The sequence below is a fragment of the Larimichthys crocea genome, chromosome XX (assembly GCF_000972845.2).
Source record: "Larimichthys crocea isolate SSNF chromosome XX, L_crocea_2.0, whole genome shotgun sequence".
NCBI classification, from domain to species: Eukaryota; Metazoa; Chordata; class Actinopteri; family Sciaenidae; genus Larimichthys; species Larimichthys crocea.
The window spans coordinates 18,095,883-18,111,545 of NC_040030.1; the positions used below are offsets into that span (position 1 = coordinate 18,095,883).

A 15,663-nucleotide genomic window follows, 5' to 3' on the forward strand; every position below is an offset into this window, starting at 1 on the left:
CCTCTGAAAGTGTCCTGAAGCTCGTTGATTTTAAAATTCAGAAACATTTCATATGAAATAACGACAATGTGTGCGACACGTCCATGCGTTGTGTAAATCGTTATAATTGTTCTATCATCTTTACAAAAACACTTTTGACACGAGCAGTTTAAAAAATTACATTTCCAAAAAAAGTGCACTACTTTTTCCCCCATTTTTCCAGAATGAACAGAACAGTTTGATTTCTCTTCTGTAAGCGTCAATTTTCCCAGAAAGTCAGAAAGTTTGCAGATTTGTGGTCAGTGAGCAGATTAACAGTTACACAGTGAGAGTACAGAGGAAAACTTCACGTGCAGGCGTCCGTCACCACGCGAAGATAACTTATTAAATAATCGCTGTTCACTTTTGTTGTTTTTTTATTCATCATTTCTTTTAAAAGTAAAACAAACAAACGAGAAGCCTTTTACAGAAATCAAACATGCACAGTATTATTTCTGTCCAGGAGTGTGTGTGTGTGTGTGTGTGTGTGTGTGTGTGTGTGTGTGTTAATGTGTCGCGTAGAGGAGCAGCTGCACGACGTCGAGGAATGCATTATTATGTTTCAGAGCTGAAACTCAGTTAATCGATTAGAAAGAGAATTAATGTCTGCTGGATTTTTGTTTCCGAATTTCCAAGACGAAATCGACAAATTTAGAGACTTTCCTCAGCGATATTTTATCGATTAAACGTAAAATAATTTTGTCGAACTCGTTTTTTGATGTTTGTTAAAATTTAATCAAATTTAGGATAAAAAAAATGATTTGACGACTCATCGATTATCCAGTTTTCTTTGTGACAATTTATTGTTGTTGCAGCTTTAATTTGATTTAATGTTGGCAGTTTTTCATATTTGCTGTTAATCTTTAAATTATTTTATTTCATTTTATTGACAGAAAATTTAAGATTGCGGCTTTTCTGTTTTTAATCATTATTTATGAACTTTTGTGTTTTTAAGTAAGACACATTTTTGATGCTTTCGTTGAGAATTTTTTTTATTTTATTGCTAAATTAGATTTTTTTAAGTTTGTTTTATTGTTTATAAGAAAACTGGAAACATTTTTAACGTCTAAATTTAATGAGCTGAGTTTTTTAATGACTTTCAAGGATTCAAGGGTGAGTTCTGACATTTCCAGGTCTATAGTAACACGCTGCGTCTTCCCTCGTCCTCAGCTTTCAGCACAGAAACACTGAACTGTGGCGGAAAGCTCAGGGAGAGACCACGAAGCGGACCTTGAGTTCAGCTTAGAGCCGATGGCACGACAAACGGGACAAAGTCCGACTGCCGAAGCTTCATGTCCACTCCAGAACTCCCGACGGTCGTTTACTGTTTGACTCCAGTCCAGCAGGTGGAGCTGCTCCTCTGGGTTTGAGATAAATATGATTAATGGAGGTTTATACAGTGTGTGTTTGGATGTGTGTGTTACCCCTCGAGAGATTTCCCCCAAATAAAATCAAAAAAACAAAGTAAATAACCCTCTGCTGTCCTAAAACTCTTTTATTGATGCGGAGACACAAACAGCTGATTCACTTATCGACTCGAATTCAGGAAGTTGAAGCGTCAAAGTGCTGCTTAACCACGAGCCGCTTTTATTTTGAAAGGCAACAATTTTAAACGTGATTTTTTTTTTCCCATGCTCCTTAGCAGCAGAGGCGGCAAAAAGAAAAACCCGACAGAGACGCTTGTAAATGTGTGTGTGTGTGTATGACAGAGTGTGTGTGTGTGTGTGTGTTAGCCAGAAGAGCAGCATCCTCCGGCGGGCGTGGCTTGCGGTTCGTCGTCGACAATCTGTACGCCCCGCCGACTTGATGCTGATTGGCTGGCTCCGTTGCCCTTCAACCTCTCCTCAGCCTGAGCCGTTTCCATCATCCCTGAAAACACGTGAAGAAGAAGAAGTCCAAAAATAAACACTTCATCTATTCTTGCATGTTTCCCTCACTCTGGCGTTGCATCACGTCATCAGTGTGTGTTCAGGTTCAGGTCTTACTTTTACAGAGATCCAGGAAGAGCTCCTCGATGCCTTTGTTTAGCTTGGCTGATGTGTGGTAGTGTTTGGCTCCCACCGACTCTGCATAACTGGAAAACAAGAAACAGATCAACGAGCGTCCGATCGACACGCTGCGTCAGCGTCCGTTTATGTTCTCTGCTTCGTACCTCTCAGCCTCTTCCACCGAAACGTGTCTGTCTTTGTCCAAATCGATTTTATTACCTGCAGACAAAACAGATTCAGTCAGTCGACCGACGTCAACACACGACGTCGATGAAATCAACATGATGCAACTTTAATAATCTACCTCCTGTTGACCCACTCTGACCTGTGATCAGCTGAACGGTGTCTCTGTCATTCGTACGTCTGTTCTCACACTATGTAACTTTGGGCTCCGGGTCGGGAGAAGTACGTAACGCTTTACGGCACTAAGTCACACAGCAGCAACTATTTCACTGATTCTGGTGAAACTGGATCATATTTTATGGAGGAAATGTTTTCTGGTTTTCCCTCTGATGTCCTCCGGCTGCTCCGCCTCAACTCTCTGTGATTTACAGAGTTCATGATGGACAGCAGATTAATCCAAAGTCCAAACTCATGATGAGCAGAACATCAACAACATAATCCAGTTAAACTCGACAACACACGGACTAATCATTTGATATTTAGAAGCTATAGCAACAAAACCAACAGAGCAGAAACATTTAGTCTGTTGATTTTCAGCTCGTGTTGTCTGATAAAACTTAAACTAAATAATAAAAATAAATTCATCAAGCGCTCGTGTTGTTTTAACTCTTTCAGCTGTAACTACTTATAATACATCTACAGCATGTCTGATATTTAAAGGTGTGCGTCTGATGTGAGTGAGAATTTGTGTGAGAACCTCGTTAAACATTCATAAAAGTCACGCTGATTTTGTTTCTCTCTCTGCACAGGAAGCAGAAAAATCTAAAGTTTGATCCTTGTGTATCGTGAGCTGCTGTAATAAGTTGATCAATAAAGTCGATCTTATCTTAAACTAGTCTGACTGTGGCCCTGTCGCGCCCACACATTATTACTGACACTGCAGCAGCACAGAGACTTAAAAGTCAGTCAAAGGCAGCTTGAGGTTGCCGAGCAACCAGGGTCAGCTGCAGGTCAGAGCAATTAACTGCAGCTGTGCTCTGTCTGTGTGTGAGTGACTGCTGAGAGACACAGAAAATCTCTAAATGAAGCCCCTCCAACTAGTGGACACTAATGCCAAACGGTAGGTGGTATCAAAAAGCCCAAATGACCGTGAGCATCCTCATCTTGTCGACCATGTGAATGCTGAATTTCAGTGTGTGAAGTTAAAAAATGTGACCTGGGGAGAGAGAGAAAGAACAGGTGCCCCGTGCTCCTTTGGGAAATTTCTCCTCTCCAGTTTACATGGGAGTAGATGGGGCTGTCGGTGGGTGATCCTGGAGCATCAGTGCGTCTCCCGCCAAAACTATAAGTCTGACAGCTTCAGCAGTGATATCGCTGCGTAGCCCACGAATTTTCCTACGTTTCTATGTAGAAATTATTTCTGTAGAGTGACATTTGTGGCCACGAGAGCCGTTTGCAAATGTATTTCTTGACAAATGTTTCTCTCCCTCTCCACTCTAGCTCTGGAACATTCTACCAATACACACCCATTGTAAACTTTGCCGTGGGTTTTAGTGATTTTTGGCAAAACCGTTTGGTGAAACTCTGAGAAAAGTCTCAGCTCACCATTCCCGGCCGAGCCGGTCGTTTTGAGACCTTTTTTGTGAATGTGCGACCAAAACTGAGGCAGGAACTCCTGGAATACATCATAATAATGGTGACAGTGAATACACCTTGCAGACACTCAGTTACTCACCTACTATACATAAACAAATCTCGTTCCCCAACATTTTCCTCAACTCTTTCACCCAGTTCTTCACCTGCAAACACAGAAACAGTGTTAGGGCAAAAAAAACAAAGACGTAGAGGAGAAATACCGGAGAAAAAGGCGTTAGAGACGTTACAGCACTTTACTTTAAAGAATATTTACATATGCTTTACTTTAAAATGTGTTTTTATCTTTTACAAAATACGTCAAAACAACACTGAGGATCGACTCGTTTCAACAGACGTTTGGTGGATCAACAGAAGATCAATGAACATGGAGTCAGGCCAAAGTGTTACCTTCTGGAAGGAGTCTTCGTCTGTTATGTCGTACACTAGAATGGCTCCATTGGAGTCTCTGTAGTAGATGGGACCTAACGCATGAAAACGCTCCTGACCTGCTGTGTCCTACACACACACACACATACACACACACACAGAGGTTCACATGATGACAGCTTTATGTTTGCTGACATGTAAAGCAGCAGCGGTTCTTACCCAGATAGCCAGATTAACTCTCTTCCCCGTGATGTTGAGCTTCTTTGTGAGGAAGGACGCCTGCAGAGGAAGAGGACGACACAACGAGGATTAATTAACCGCTCATCAGTTTGATAATTAAACGAAGAAACATCGACAATATAACAACGGCTAAGGTACAAAGTCTCCGTGACGTCCCCGCAGACTGTCTAAAACCTGGACCAACAGACATGGTAACTTTCATTTTTAAGTCACGCGTCTCCTCCACCACGTCTTCATCCTCTGCTTCCTCCAAGCCGCTGTGGTCACATGGTCATCCTCACGGTCATGTGACCTCTTCACTGTTGGACCGTTATTAGTCGAGGTTCTGGTGGATTAACATACTGCTGTACTTTTAATCTCTCTGGAGAGAAGTGACGCCTGAATAACTCGTGAACTGTGTTGAATCTTCTGTAACATGTCGGTCAAAGTTCATGGTGAAGACCAGTCGATAAAATCATCAGTCAGTTTGACTAAAGTTTGTGATCGTCTCAGAGACTACGTCCAGGTTTTAGACAGTCTGCGGGGACGTCACGGAGACTACTTCTTGACAACTTTAATTCCTCTGTAGTTTCAGATGAATAACAATAAAATATATTTAAATAAATAATGTTATAGGCTAAGATAAGACTTTATTGATGCCACAGGCTGTATATGAAGTCTCCACCTTCAGCAGCTGCAACACGGGACGATACAGTTACAGAAGTAACTAATTACAGGATGTTTCCATGAGTAACAGTAGTCACAGTGTAGAAATACGCAGCCAAAAGATCTGAAAAGGTTGCAGAGCTTCATTTTAACCTGTGAACTGAGAGCAGGAGGTTTGTTGAACGGAGCTCCGATAAAGAGGTCAAAGTCCGTCTGGGTGAAAGGTTCGAGTTGTCACGGCTGGTCAAAGTCCGTCTGGGTGAAAGGTTCGAGTTGTCACGGCTCAGACTCGACAGCAGAGTTCACGTGAACGCTTCGAGATTCAGATTCATCTCTGAGCTGAGAGGAATATAATAACCAAGGAATGAATGTGTGTGTCAGCTGACGGGGTGTGTGTGTGTGTGTGTGTGTGTGTGTGTGTGGTTGGTCTGACCTCTGAATGACTTGAACATTGACACTTTCTTCATGTTCAAGGAATTATTTCGTCGATTAGAGCTTCTGATTGGTCGCTATAGTTTTATCTTACATGATTATTGCTGTCTAGTTTTATCTGCCTCATTGCCTCCTGAAGAAGTTTCTGGAGGTGGAGGTGGAGGTGGAGTCCACACCTTGAACTGGTTGTTGTGGATCACAGTTTCCACTACAGCGCGGTCTCAACAATACTCAGGTAGGAGGTTCGTGTCAGAGTAACGTCCACGTGACCGGCAGGTTGTCATGCATCGGTCAGGATGAGCCAATCAGAGACGGAGTCATGACTTTAGGGGGGGGGACACCTGTGTTGGACCGATATGTTCGACTCAGTTCTGATGGGACTGGTATGGTCCAGGTAAGGGCGAGGTCCAACACGTTGTCTCTCGGCTGTGAATCGTGGACTAATAGCAGAGGCGACAGAGAAACGTCCGTCCAGCGTGGACAGTCTCATGACGGTGTAATCACACGGAGCTCGTGCTGGGTGACGACGCCGTCCTCCATCATCATCATCACGTGTTCATGAGCTGTGGAGAATCTCTGCGTCACTTCAATAAAGTGATCATTTATCCAGCAGTGATCCCACAATGCACCTCTGGGCTGTAGGTCACATGGGGTTAAGCGCCACGTGTGTCTGAGCCCTGCGGATATGCAGCGCCATGTGACGCGTTATCCATCCCATCATGCCTCTGTGTTTCCTACAAACACAGCCGAGGCCGAGAATGAAACGTCTGCACTCGCTCATTGACTGAATCACTCGCCTACGTTTCCCAGAATGCCTTTCAACATCCCGAGAGAGCTGCTGAATCTTTCCATCAACAAACACACCAACACGCGTGCTTCTGCAGAACATCTGTATCTAAAGGAACCCCAACAGTGTCAGCTACCTGTTGGTTGTAGTGATGACCTCTTTTGGCACATGAAGGCCACCTTAGCTTCTCGTCAGCAGCACGAGTGCGCCCGGCCGACACACCGTGAGGAGCGCGAACGCAACGCCTCTTTATACATCAGACCCGCTGTGGCGGATTGATTCAGCGAGAGCGGCTGTAAGCCATTACTGATGCTGCGTCTCTGGCCGCTACATGGAAACGCTGCATCACGCTTCTTCTCTTCCTCCTGCTCAGATCTACAGTCAGCGTGAAGCTTCCTGTAACCCGAGCGCAGCAGATAAACAACAGTCTGAGCAGAGCAGCCGCCTCTGAGCGTGGCTGACAGAGGGACGACTTCATCAGCTCTGAGGCCACTTCCACTGAGACGTGACGATGAATGTGAAACTGAGTCAACGTAAAGAAATGTTCACCGTCCACAGAAATCAAAAATGTGAAACACATGAACGTTTTGAGAGGATATAAAGCTAACCTGCAAGCTACAGTGAGTGAACAGAGCCTCTGAACCGGCAGTGTCCAGTCTAACAGTGAACACAGCGACAGAACCTCTGAACCGGCAGTGTCCAGTCTAACAGTGAACACAGCGACAGAACCTCTGAACCGGCAGTGTCCAGTCTAACAGTGAACACAGCGACAGAACCTCGGAACCGGCAGTGGTCCGCTCTAACGTGAACCAGCGAAAGAACCTCTGATCAGACGGTGTCCAGTTAACAGTGAAACACAGTAACAGAACCCTCTGAACCGCAGTGTCCAGTCTAACAGTGAACCACAGTAACAAACCTCTGAACCAGCAGTGTCCAGTCTAACAGTGAACCACAGCTGACAGAACCTCTGAAACAGCAGTGTCCAGTCTAACAGTGAAACACAGCAGCAAGAAACCTCTAAACCAGCAGTGGCCAGTCTAACAGTGAACACAGCGAACAGAACCCTCTGAACCAGCAGTGTCCAGTCTAACGTGAACACAGCAACCAGAACCTCTGAACCGGCAGTGTCCAGTCTACGTGAACAAGAACAGAACCTCTGAACCAGACGTGTCCAGTCGAACCTGAAACCAGCGTCCGACGAGAGAGAGAAAAGCGTTTGATTGGAGGATTAATGTACAGGATGACATCATCAACAGGTTTTTATGGTTTATCAGGAAACGACAAAACTCTAAAAAACCATGCACTGAAACAAAACCACAGACGCAGCTGACTGATCTGTTTATATTGCTGCTTCAGTCAAACAATGATGTTAGCAGATATTTACTGAGGCAACAGAAACAGACAGCAACACGTCCTCATATCTGAGGATATACATTTTATATATTTATATATTTATATTTATATAGTGCACCTGGCACAGACGAGGAAATGAACTCCACTTTTATTTGGCACATCACTCTGCGTCAGGGCTGACATTTAAAGCTGACATGTTATTATTGTTATTATACAAAACTTAGAAATGTGTCAGAGGGTATTTCAATTATTTTCATGTATAATAAGAAAAAGCATCACAGAATCCACTCAATAAAATGTTTCTTGTTTAGCAGTTAGTATGCAAATAAACCAACCAACCGTCAACGAGATATTCAGACAAGTAGTCTCCGTGACGTCCCCACAGACTGTCTAAGACCTGGACGTAGTCTCCGTGACGTCCCCCGCAGACTGTCTAAAAACCTGGACGTAGTCTCGTGACGTCCCCGCAGACTGTCTCTAAACCTGGACGTGTCTCCGTGACGTCCCCGCAGACTGTCTAAAACCTGGACGTAGTCTCCGTGACTCCCCGCAGCGTCTAAAACCTGGACGTAGTCTCCGTGACGTCCCCGCAGACTGTCTAAAACCTGGACGTAGTCTCTGTGACGTCCCCGCAGACTGTCTAAACCGGACGTAGTCTCGTGACGTCCCCCAGACTGTCAAAACCTGACGTAGTCTCCGTGACGTCCCCGCGACGTTCTAAAACCGGACGTAGTCTCCGTGACGTCCCCGACGACGTCTAAACCTGGACGTAGTCTCCGTGACGTCCCCGCAGACTGTCTAAAACCTGGACGTAGTCTCCGTGACGCCCGCAGACTGTCTACAAAACCTGGACGTAGTCTCTGTGACGTCCCCACAGACTGTCTAAAACCTGGACGTGGTCTCTGTGACGTCACAGACTGTAAACCTGGAGTAGTTCCGTGACGTCACAGGACTGTCTAAACCTGGATGTGTCTCTTGTACTCACAAGCCTGTAAACCTGGACGTGGTCTCTGTGACGTCACAGCCTGTAAACCTGGACGTAGTCTCCGTGACGTCACAAACTGTCTAAAACCGGACGTGTCTCCGTGACGTCCCCGCAGACTGTCTAAAACCTGGACGTGGTCTCTGTGACGTCACAGACTGTAAACCTGGACGTGGTTCTCTAACGCGTTGGTCAGCAGGCCTGCTCAGGTTCAGGTCTCTCTTTCGTAATAACCCCGCTCTCCCGACGGCTCGGGCTGCGCAACACGTGACAGCTACACAACAACACAAACACCTCCACCCAAACCACCTCCACCTCCACCTCCACCTCCACCGTCTGCCCGGCTCAGCTGCTGCCTCTTACCTGTAGAGGTGGTGATGTGTTTGTCGTTGAACTTGTTCTCGCAGTATCGCAGCACCAGCGAGTCTTCCCCACGCAGCCTTCCCCCAGCAGCACCACCTTGAAGGAGTAGTCCTGCCGCCCGCCCCGCCCGCCGCCATCGCTGGGCAGTCTGCTGAGGAAGTCCGCGGATGTGTCAAAACAACCGATGCTAACCGATGCTAACCGATGCTAACCCCCCGCGTTGAGCTGCGCAGCTCACATCAGCTTCCGACTTCAGGAAACGGATAAAATCAGGACGGGAACGCCTCGACAGCATAAGAGAAGCGGACTTTCTCAGCACCGACCGCAGGTGTGAGAGAACCGGGCCCGAACAGTCCGCTGCTGCTTCCGTTTCTGCCACACACACACACACACACACACACACACACACACACACACACACACACACACACACACACACTATAAGTAATGGTAAATGTTCATATTTACCACAGTGGGATTACACTTCATTGCGATGTCTGACACGTTGGTTTTTGTTTGGCCTGCTTGTGGCTGAATCTTACGTGTGTGTGTGTGTGTGTGTGTGTGTGTATGGTGTGTGTATGGTGTGTGTGTGTGTGTGTAATCTTATCACAGAGCAGCGGTCACATCTCTCATGCTGCAGTAATAATATTAATCTAATCCATAAAGCTGCTCTGTTCTTCCTCGGGCTGATCGATGGGACTTTAATAGTTCCATTAAACTTTTAGCAGCAGCACTCTGCTCTCTAATAATCCCGATCCATCCTCTCCGTCCGTCTCCACGGGGACTAACGAGACTGCTTAACGAGCCGTGGTTACCTAGGAGACTGAGCAGGTACACTAACATTTTCCAAACACACACACACCTCGGTGGAGACTTCAGTGATGCCGAAGTGTCCCAGGTGTCGGTGGAGGACCCGGACGTTCAGTGATTGGATGACCTCTTCAGCGGGGCGGGGCTCGGAGATTCCCAGCCTATCAGAGGACACGAAGAGCTCGATGCCATTCTTCTCCTCCTGTAAGAGCCGCCCGTCAGCCAATCAATCAATCAATCAACTGATCGGTCAGTGTGAGTGTGATGTATGAACGGTGTCTCACATTCAGCCGGTTGATGTGCACGTGTCCAGCAGGAACGCCAAGCGCCGCCGCTACACCTTCCCGAAACCACCGAAGAAGACTGACGTTCAGCCTCCTCACGTCCACAGCCAGATACTGAGAGAGAGAGAGAGAGAGAGAGAGAGAGAGAGAGAGAGAGAGAGAGAGAGAGACAGAGACAGAGACAGACAGAGACAGAGACAGAGAGAGAGGTGATTTGATTGGTTGATGAAGATAAACAGCTGCCATTAAACCAGCACAGAAGAACAAGCAGCAGCTGATCACATGGTCAGATGTTACATGAAGGTTTTCCTCAGCAGATCAAACAGGCAGACGTTGATGAGGAGTTTGGCAGGTTTGATACAACGACTGCACAGAGGAGCGTCCTATGTGTGGAAACATTTCTGACGGCGAGCCTTCAAAGCTTCACACGTGGAACTAAAAGTCAGCGTTGACTCTTATCTTAACCCGACTGCCTCAAACAAACCAACCTGGACTCAACTAATGAAAACAAGAAGACGATGTCCAGATTTCCAAACTCAAGGCTTCAACTGGAGTTTCCTCTCCTGAGGTTAACGAGGTCCCGTGTGGGCCTTGAGGTCCCGTGTGGGCCTTGAGGTCCCGTGTGGGCCTTGAGGTCCCGTGTGGGCCTTGAGGTCCTCAGCAGTATTAGTTGTTTGGCTTTGGTTGGGAACAGTAGGTGCCAGTCTATCTCAACACTGTGGTGTCCAGGGTCACAGAGACCTGTTGCTGCCTTCATAGACATAATAGATAGCTTGTTGTTGACGGTCCAATCTGCGTAAACAGACATCTGTGTCTCCAGACTAGAACATGCTGACAATAACACCTCCATGGGTAAAGACATTCTCTGTGACTCATTCTGGGCGTGTAGTATTTGTGCTGTTATCTTGGGGTTTAAAGTCGATCCACCAGGATGAGTTGGGCAGAATGTGAGACCGACTCAGGCACTTCTGATGAACTTTGAGAGTGTCTCTAATTCTCCTTGAACAAGCGTCAATAAATAATACAGCATCAGAGGCTCCTGAACACTTTCTGAACTCCTGACCATTGACCTTTGACTTCAGCAACTTCTCCACAACACACATCAAAACATTGCACCGCCCACAACAGATCATGGAGCTCGTCTCCGTCAGACACCGACATGGTCTCTGGATGGCGTGTGGTGGTTTTGTCCTGCAGCAAACAGATCGAACCATAACATCATCTCTGCGTCTGCCGCTGATATTTCATCTCCTGCTCCATCGATGCCCCTCTTTTGTTTGGCTCCTCTGATTTTCCCAACAGTCTCTCAGCTTTCAACAAAAGTGATATGGAGACAGGTGTAACACACACACACACACACACTAATGACTCATGCTGGATTTACTGCAATCAGTGTGTGTGTGTGTGGAGAGAGCAAAAACAACAGGAAACACATCTTGACCCCGAGGGCTTGAACACACACACACACACACACACACACAGTTGACTGGTGTGTGTGTTGCTGATGTTGCTAAGGAACACGAGTGCCGTTCTCCTACACCTCCTCCCGTCTGTAAGCCTCTCAGCTCCGTCCTGTCTTAAGAGGTTACACCACACGGCTTCATCTCCTCCGAACACACCACGGCTACACAACGAGAGCTCTGATTGGTCGGCCTCGACTGAGTTTGCTCCAACAAGGTGGAGATGTTTGACATGAAGAGTCATTAATCTTCTGCTTTGCTACATGTCTGCTGCTGATGTTCAGCTCACTGTGACCCAGAGTCTCCATCACAGCGAATAAAACAACATGACTGGACCTAAAGTCAGTAGAAAGAAACCAAAACCCAGCTCAGGCCACCATGTTTGTAGTCCTGCCTCTTCCACCTCTGTCTAATCATCATCTGTGGACCTGAGGCGGCTGAATGACGCCTGGTTGCTCAAACAAACCACCTGTAACCACACCCACCTGTCAATGAAAGCGTCCCTGCTCTTAACCCTGCATAACTTTAAGCCTTAATATAATGTGAACAGGTGAGTTGTATATAAATTCACCCTCAGTACAGTTGTCATGAACGGGGAAATTAGCTACAGAGACCAAAACTGTTTTTTGTACCAGGCTGTAAACATGTTGGACATTAGGACACGGGGCGGGACTTAAACCAGAAGTTTTGATGAAACGTGTCGATCAGATGTTTTCAAATAAAAGATATTGACACATTTTACGACGGTAACACGTAAAAAATACATTATCTGTCCTCTATGCCTTTGTCAGAGAGAGAGAGGCTGTGAGGTAATGGATAAAACAACAACATGTTCTGTTGCCACTTAATTCAATATCAGGAACCACAGCCAGACGTCTGTTGCCACTTAATTCAATATCAGGAACCACAGCCAGACGGGCTGCGCACACACACACACACACACACACACACACACACACACACAGTTAAACAAACTCTTATTTTTCTGTGTCACAGAGGGAATAACTAAATGAGGCGCCTATCGGTTATTTTCTTTATGGATCAGCTGATTTTTCGATCAATCAGTCAATCGTTGGTAAATTGTCGGACGAGATGAACCGACAGACTAAAACCTGGAAGTTCACAGACACGTTAAAGCGTTTCAGGAGCCGTAAACACAACACACACGTTTCTGTGATGAGTCAAAGAATGAAAAAAAAAAACTGAACAAACAAACTTACCAAGTGAACATGGAAACATTGTTGACCGTCCAAGTCGATCACAGCGAGCTTTTCTCTCAATGAACCCCGACACACACACACACACACACACACACACACACACACACACACACACACACACACACACACACACACACACACACACACACACCGTGCGCCTGTCAGTCAGAGCTCAGGGACTTTTCGCTCCATTTCCTGATCTAGTCATTCCGTGATCTCTGATTGGCTTAGAGGGGGACGCCGCTCAACCTGCCACCTGATTGGCTGTCGTCCAGGTAATGCCATTATCCTGCTGCGCTTTCTGTCGGGATCAGGTGCTATTTCTGTCCGACACACACACACACACAGAGTAATAACCACTAATCAGCTGATAACCCTCTGGGGAAAAAGGGGGGGCAATTTAGACCAATCAGAGAGCAGTGAGGGGGGGCGACGCTGTGGATATGAATAATAAAGAAAAAAGATAAATCTTTGTTTTATTTTGAAATACAAAACGAAGGAAAGCAAAAATTATTTCTGTGACGTCCCCGCAGACTGTCTAAAACCTGGACGTAGTCTCCGTGACGTCCTCGCAGACTGTCTAAAACCTGGACGTAGTCTCCGTGACGTCCCCGCAGACTGTCTAAAACCTGGACGTAGTCTCCGTGAGTGCTCACTGGGCAGTATGGTCTTGTATCTGTTCTTGGTCCCGTGGTTTGGGATGTCCAGCTCTTTGGGGTCGATGAAGTTCATCGGGATTTCCTGAAAGAGAATGTCCAGCGTTTATACGACCTGATCGATCATGAGTCGACCTGTAGAGCTCGACCCTGATACAGTTTTTAATACCAACATGTAAACAAACAAAGCCCTGCACCACCCCTGGACCCTCCCTGTCTTCAAACAAACTTATCATTGGTCAGAGAGCGTTCATCCTTAACGCCTCACGTATCACTCGGTGTCGCTCGATGTTGAACTACTCACAGCGAACTCGGCGTGCAGCTTGTGCGTGTTGTTGACGATGTCGCGGAGCTGCTGTCGCGTCAGTGGCCGGCCAGCCGACAGCAGGTACTCCCTGGATGCCGTCTCTCTGGGGGTTACACGGCGACGTAAGGGGCTCCACGGAGCCGAGAGCCGACATGTCCAACACGAGAGAGACGTTAGAGCCCCGTCTGGAGAGGAACGGAAAGAAAGAAGAGAGAAGACAGATAACATGTGAAACGTGATGAGAGCAACCTTCTGCAAAAAAAAACTGCAGTTCCTCTAACATCCACCTGAGGCTGGCCCAGCAGTGAGTCAGTCTCCATAAGTCCCCATGTCCAATGTCCAACTTCACAGCAGAATAAAACAGTTTACAGCCTGGTACAAAAAACAGTTTTGGTCTCTGTAGCTAATTTCCCCGTTCATGACAACTGACTGAGGGTGAATTTAATACAACTCACTGTTCAATTATATTAAGGCTAAAGTTATGCAGGGTTAAGAGCGTGGACGCTTTGACTGACAGGTGGGTGTGGTACAGGTGGTTTGTTTGAGCACGTCACACCACGGACACGGGTCCATTCTTTATACGGTCAGAGTTTGTACTTCTACAGCTGCATCTCGTGTTATCTTCACATGGTGGTTTTTCCTGCACAGATCTATGTCCTAAATTTAACATTTTACAAGACACTGAACCATGCACGGACACCTGTGAGACTCCTAAAGAGTGAACAGATTTGTTTTTTAATTACACTGAGACTCGTTTCTTCCCTGGCTTCCTGTTTCTGGAGCGAAAGACGCTGAAAGGGAAATCGTTTGATGAACAAACGAAGAAGAACAAGAAGAAAAGACAAGGTGTGCTTTGATGGACTCCGTGTGGGGTGACACCTTACTCTCGTCTGGCTACGTGTCGCCGACTTCCTCTCCAGGATGCTGCTACTTCCTATTCGTCTGATGGCTGACTGGCTGCCATCCAGAGTGGACAACACCCGCACACGCACACACAACACACACACACACACACACACACACACACACACACACCACACACCACCAAACAAAACATCCTGTTCTCACTCTGAGCCTGAAACTTCCCCCCTTTTCGTACCTTAAGAAACACTCTGTGCTCTGATGATCGCTGTGTAACCCAGGACGAAATGGCCTCCGAGGTTCGACTGCTGCGACGCACTTCGAGTCAGCGGAAGAGTTTCGGGCGGCAGATAAAGGCCAAAGTGCTCGACTCTGAGCCGAGGCGCAGACCTAAGATGTTTTCTTTCCAGTTATGAAAATACTTGAAGAGGAAATGAGCTCTTAAGGCAACACGCTGCACAGAAACACTCTCACGCCCATCTCTGTTTTCACACATCGATGTGGCCACTAAGGAGGAGAGGAAGGAGGAGAGGAGGAGGAGAGGAGGGGAAGGAGAGGAAGGAGGAGAGGAGGAGAGGAAGGAGGAGAGGAGGAGGAGAGGAGGAGAGGAAGGAGGAGGAGAGGAAGGAGGCAGGTGGGTGGCTTCACTCAGCCAATTACTCGCAGAGTCATTTCCTCGTTTATGACTTAATTATGTCATGAATGTAAATGACAGGCGGGTAACCAGAGCCCCCCCCCTTTAAGTTTGTGTTTTAATATTAATAATGAACTCTGATCTTGAAGTGATTACCTAAAGGAGCAAAGTGTACGCGAACATGTGGACCTCATTAGTGTAGGAACAGCAACAGATGAGCTGAAAGGTCACGGCAGAAAATAATGTGATCAGTGTGTGTGTGTGTGTGTGTGTGTGTGTGTGTGTGTGCTGCTAACTTAAACTAATTAACCGTAATGAGGCAGCAGCTTCTGGAGCTCCAGGACGTCACGGGGGCTGTCAGTGACTCCCTGCCCAGCCAGGAGCTGCTGCCTCCCCCTCGCTTCACCTCCTCACCCGCTCTCTGTTGGTGAAGTGAGGCTGTGACATTTTCCAGCAGGATGTAGGTCGAGTCCCG

The 15,663-nt window shown here is 46.8% G+C and overlaps 1 protein-coding gene and 1 long non-coding RNA gene across 2 annotated transcripts; both read right to left on the minus strand.

Annotated features, from left to right (window-relative positions):
- Positions 1-84: 84 nt before the first annotated feature.
- On the minus strand, positions 85-9,442 carry rab21 (RAB21, member RAS oncogene family). The gene is made up of 8 exons (XM_027272459.1): positions 9,438-9,442; positions 8,954-9,101; positions 4,371-4,430; positions 4,173-4,280; positions 3,865-3,928; positions 2,171-2,225; positions 2,004-2,092; positions 85-1,887 (listed from the first exon to the last, which is right to left on the minus strand). Exons 1-8 carry the CDS (start codon positions 9,440-9,442, stop codon positions 1,748-1,750), a joined length of 669 nt encoding a protein of 222 aa, XP_027128260.1. The 3' UTR covers positions 85-1,747.
- A 381-nt stretch (positions 9,443-9,823) lies between these two features.
- LOC113748371 (uncharacterized) lies at positions 9,824-12,824 on the minus strand. Its single transcript, XR_003464300.1, has 3 exons — positions 12,731-12,824; positions 10,051-10,164; positions 9,824-9,968 (listed from the first exon to the last, which is right to left on the minus strand). It is a non-coding gene; the product is annotated as an uncharacterized LOC113748371 (long non-coding RNA).
- Positions 12,825-15,663: the final 2,839 nt, after the last annotated feature.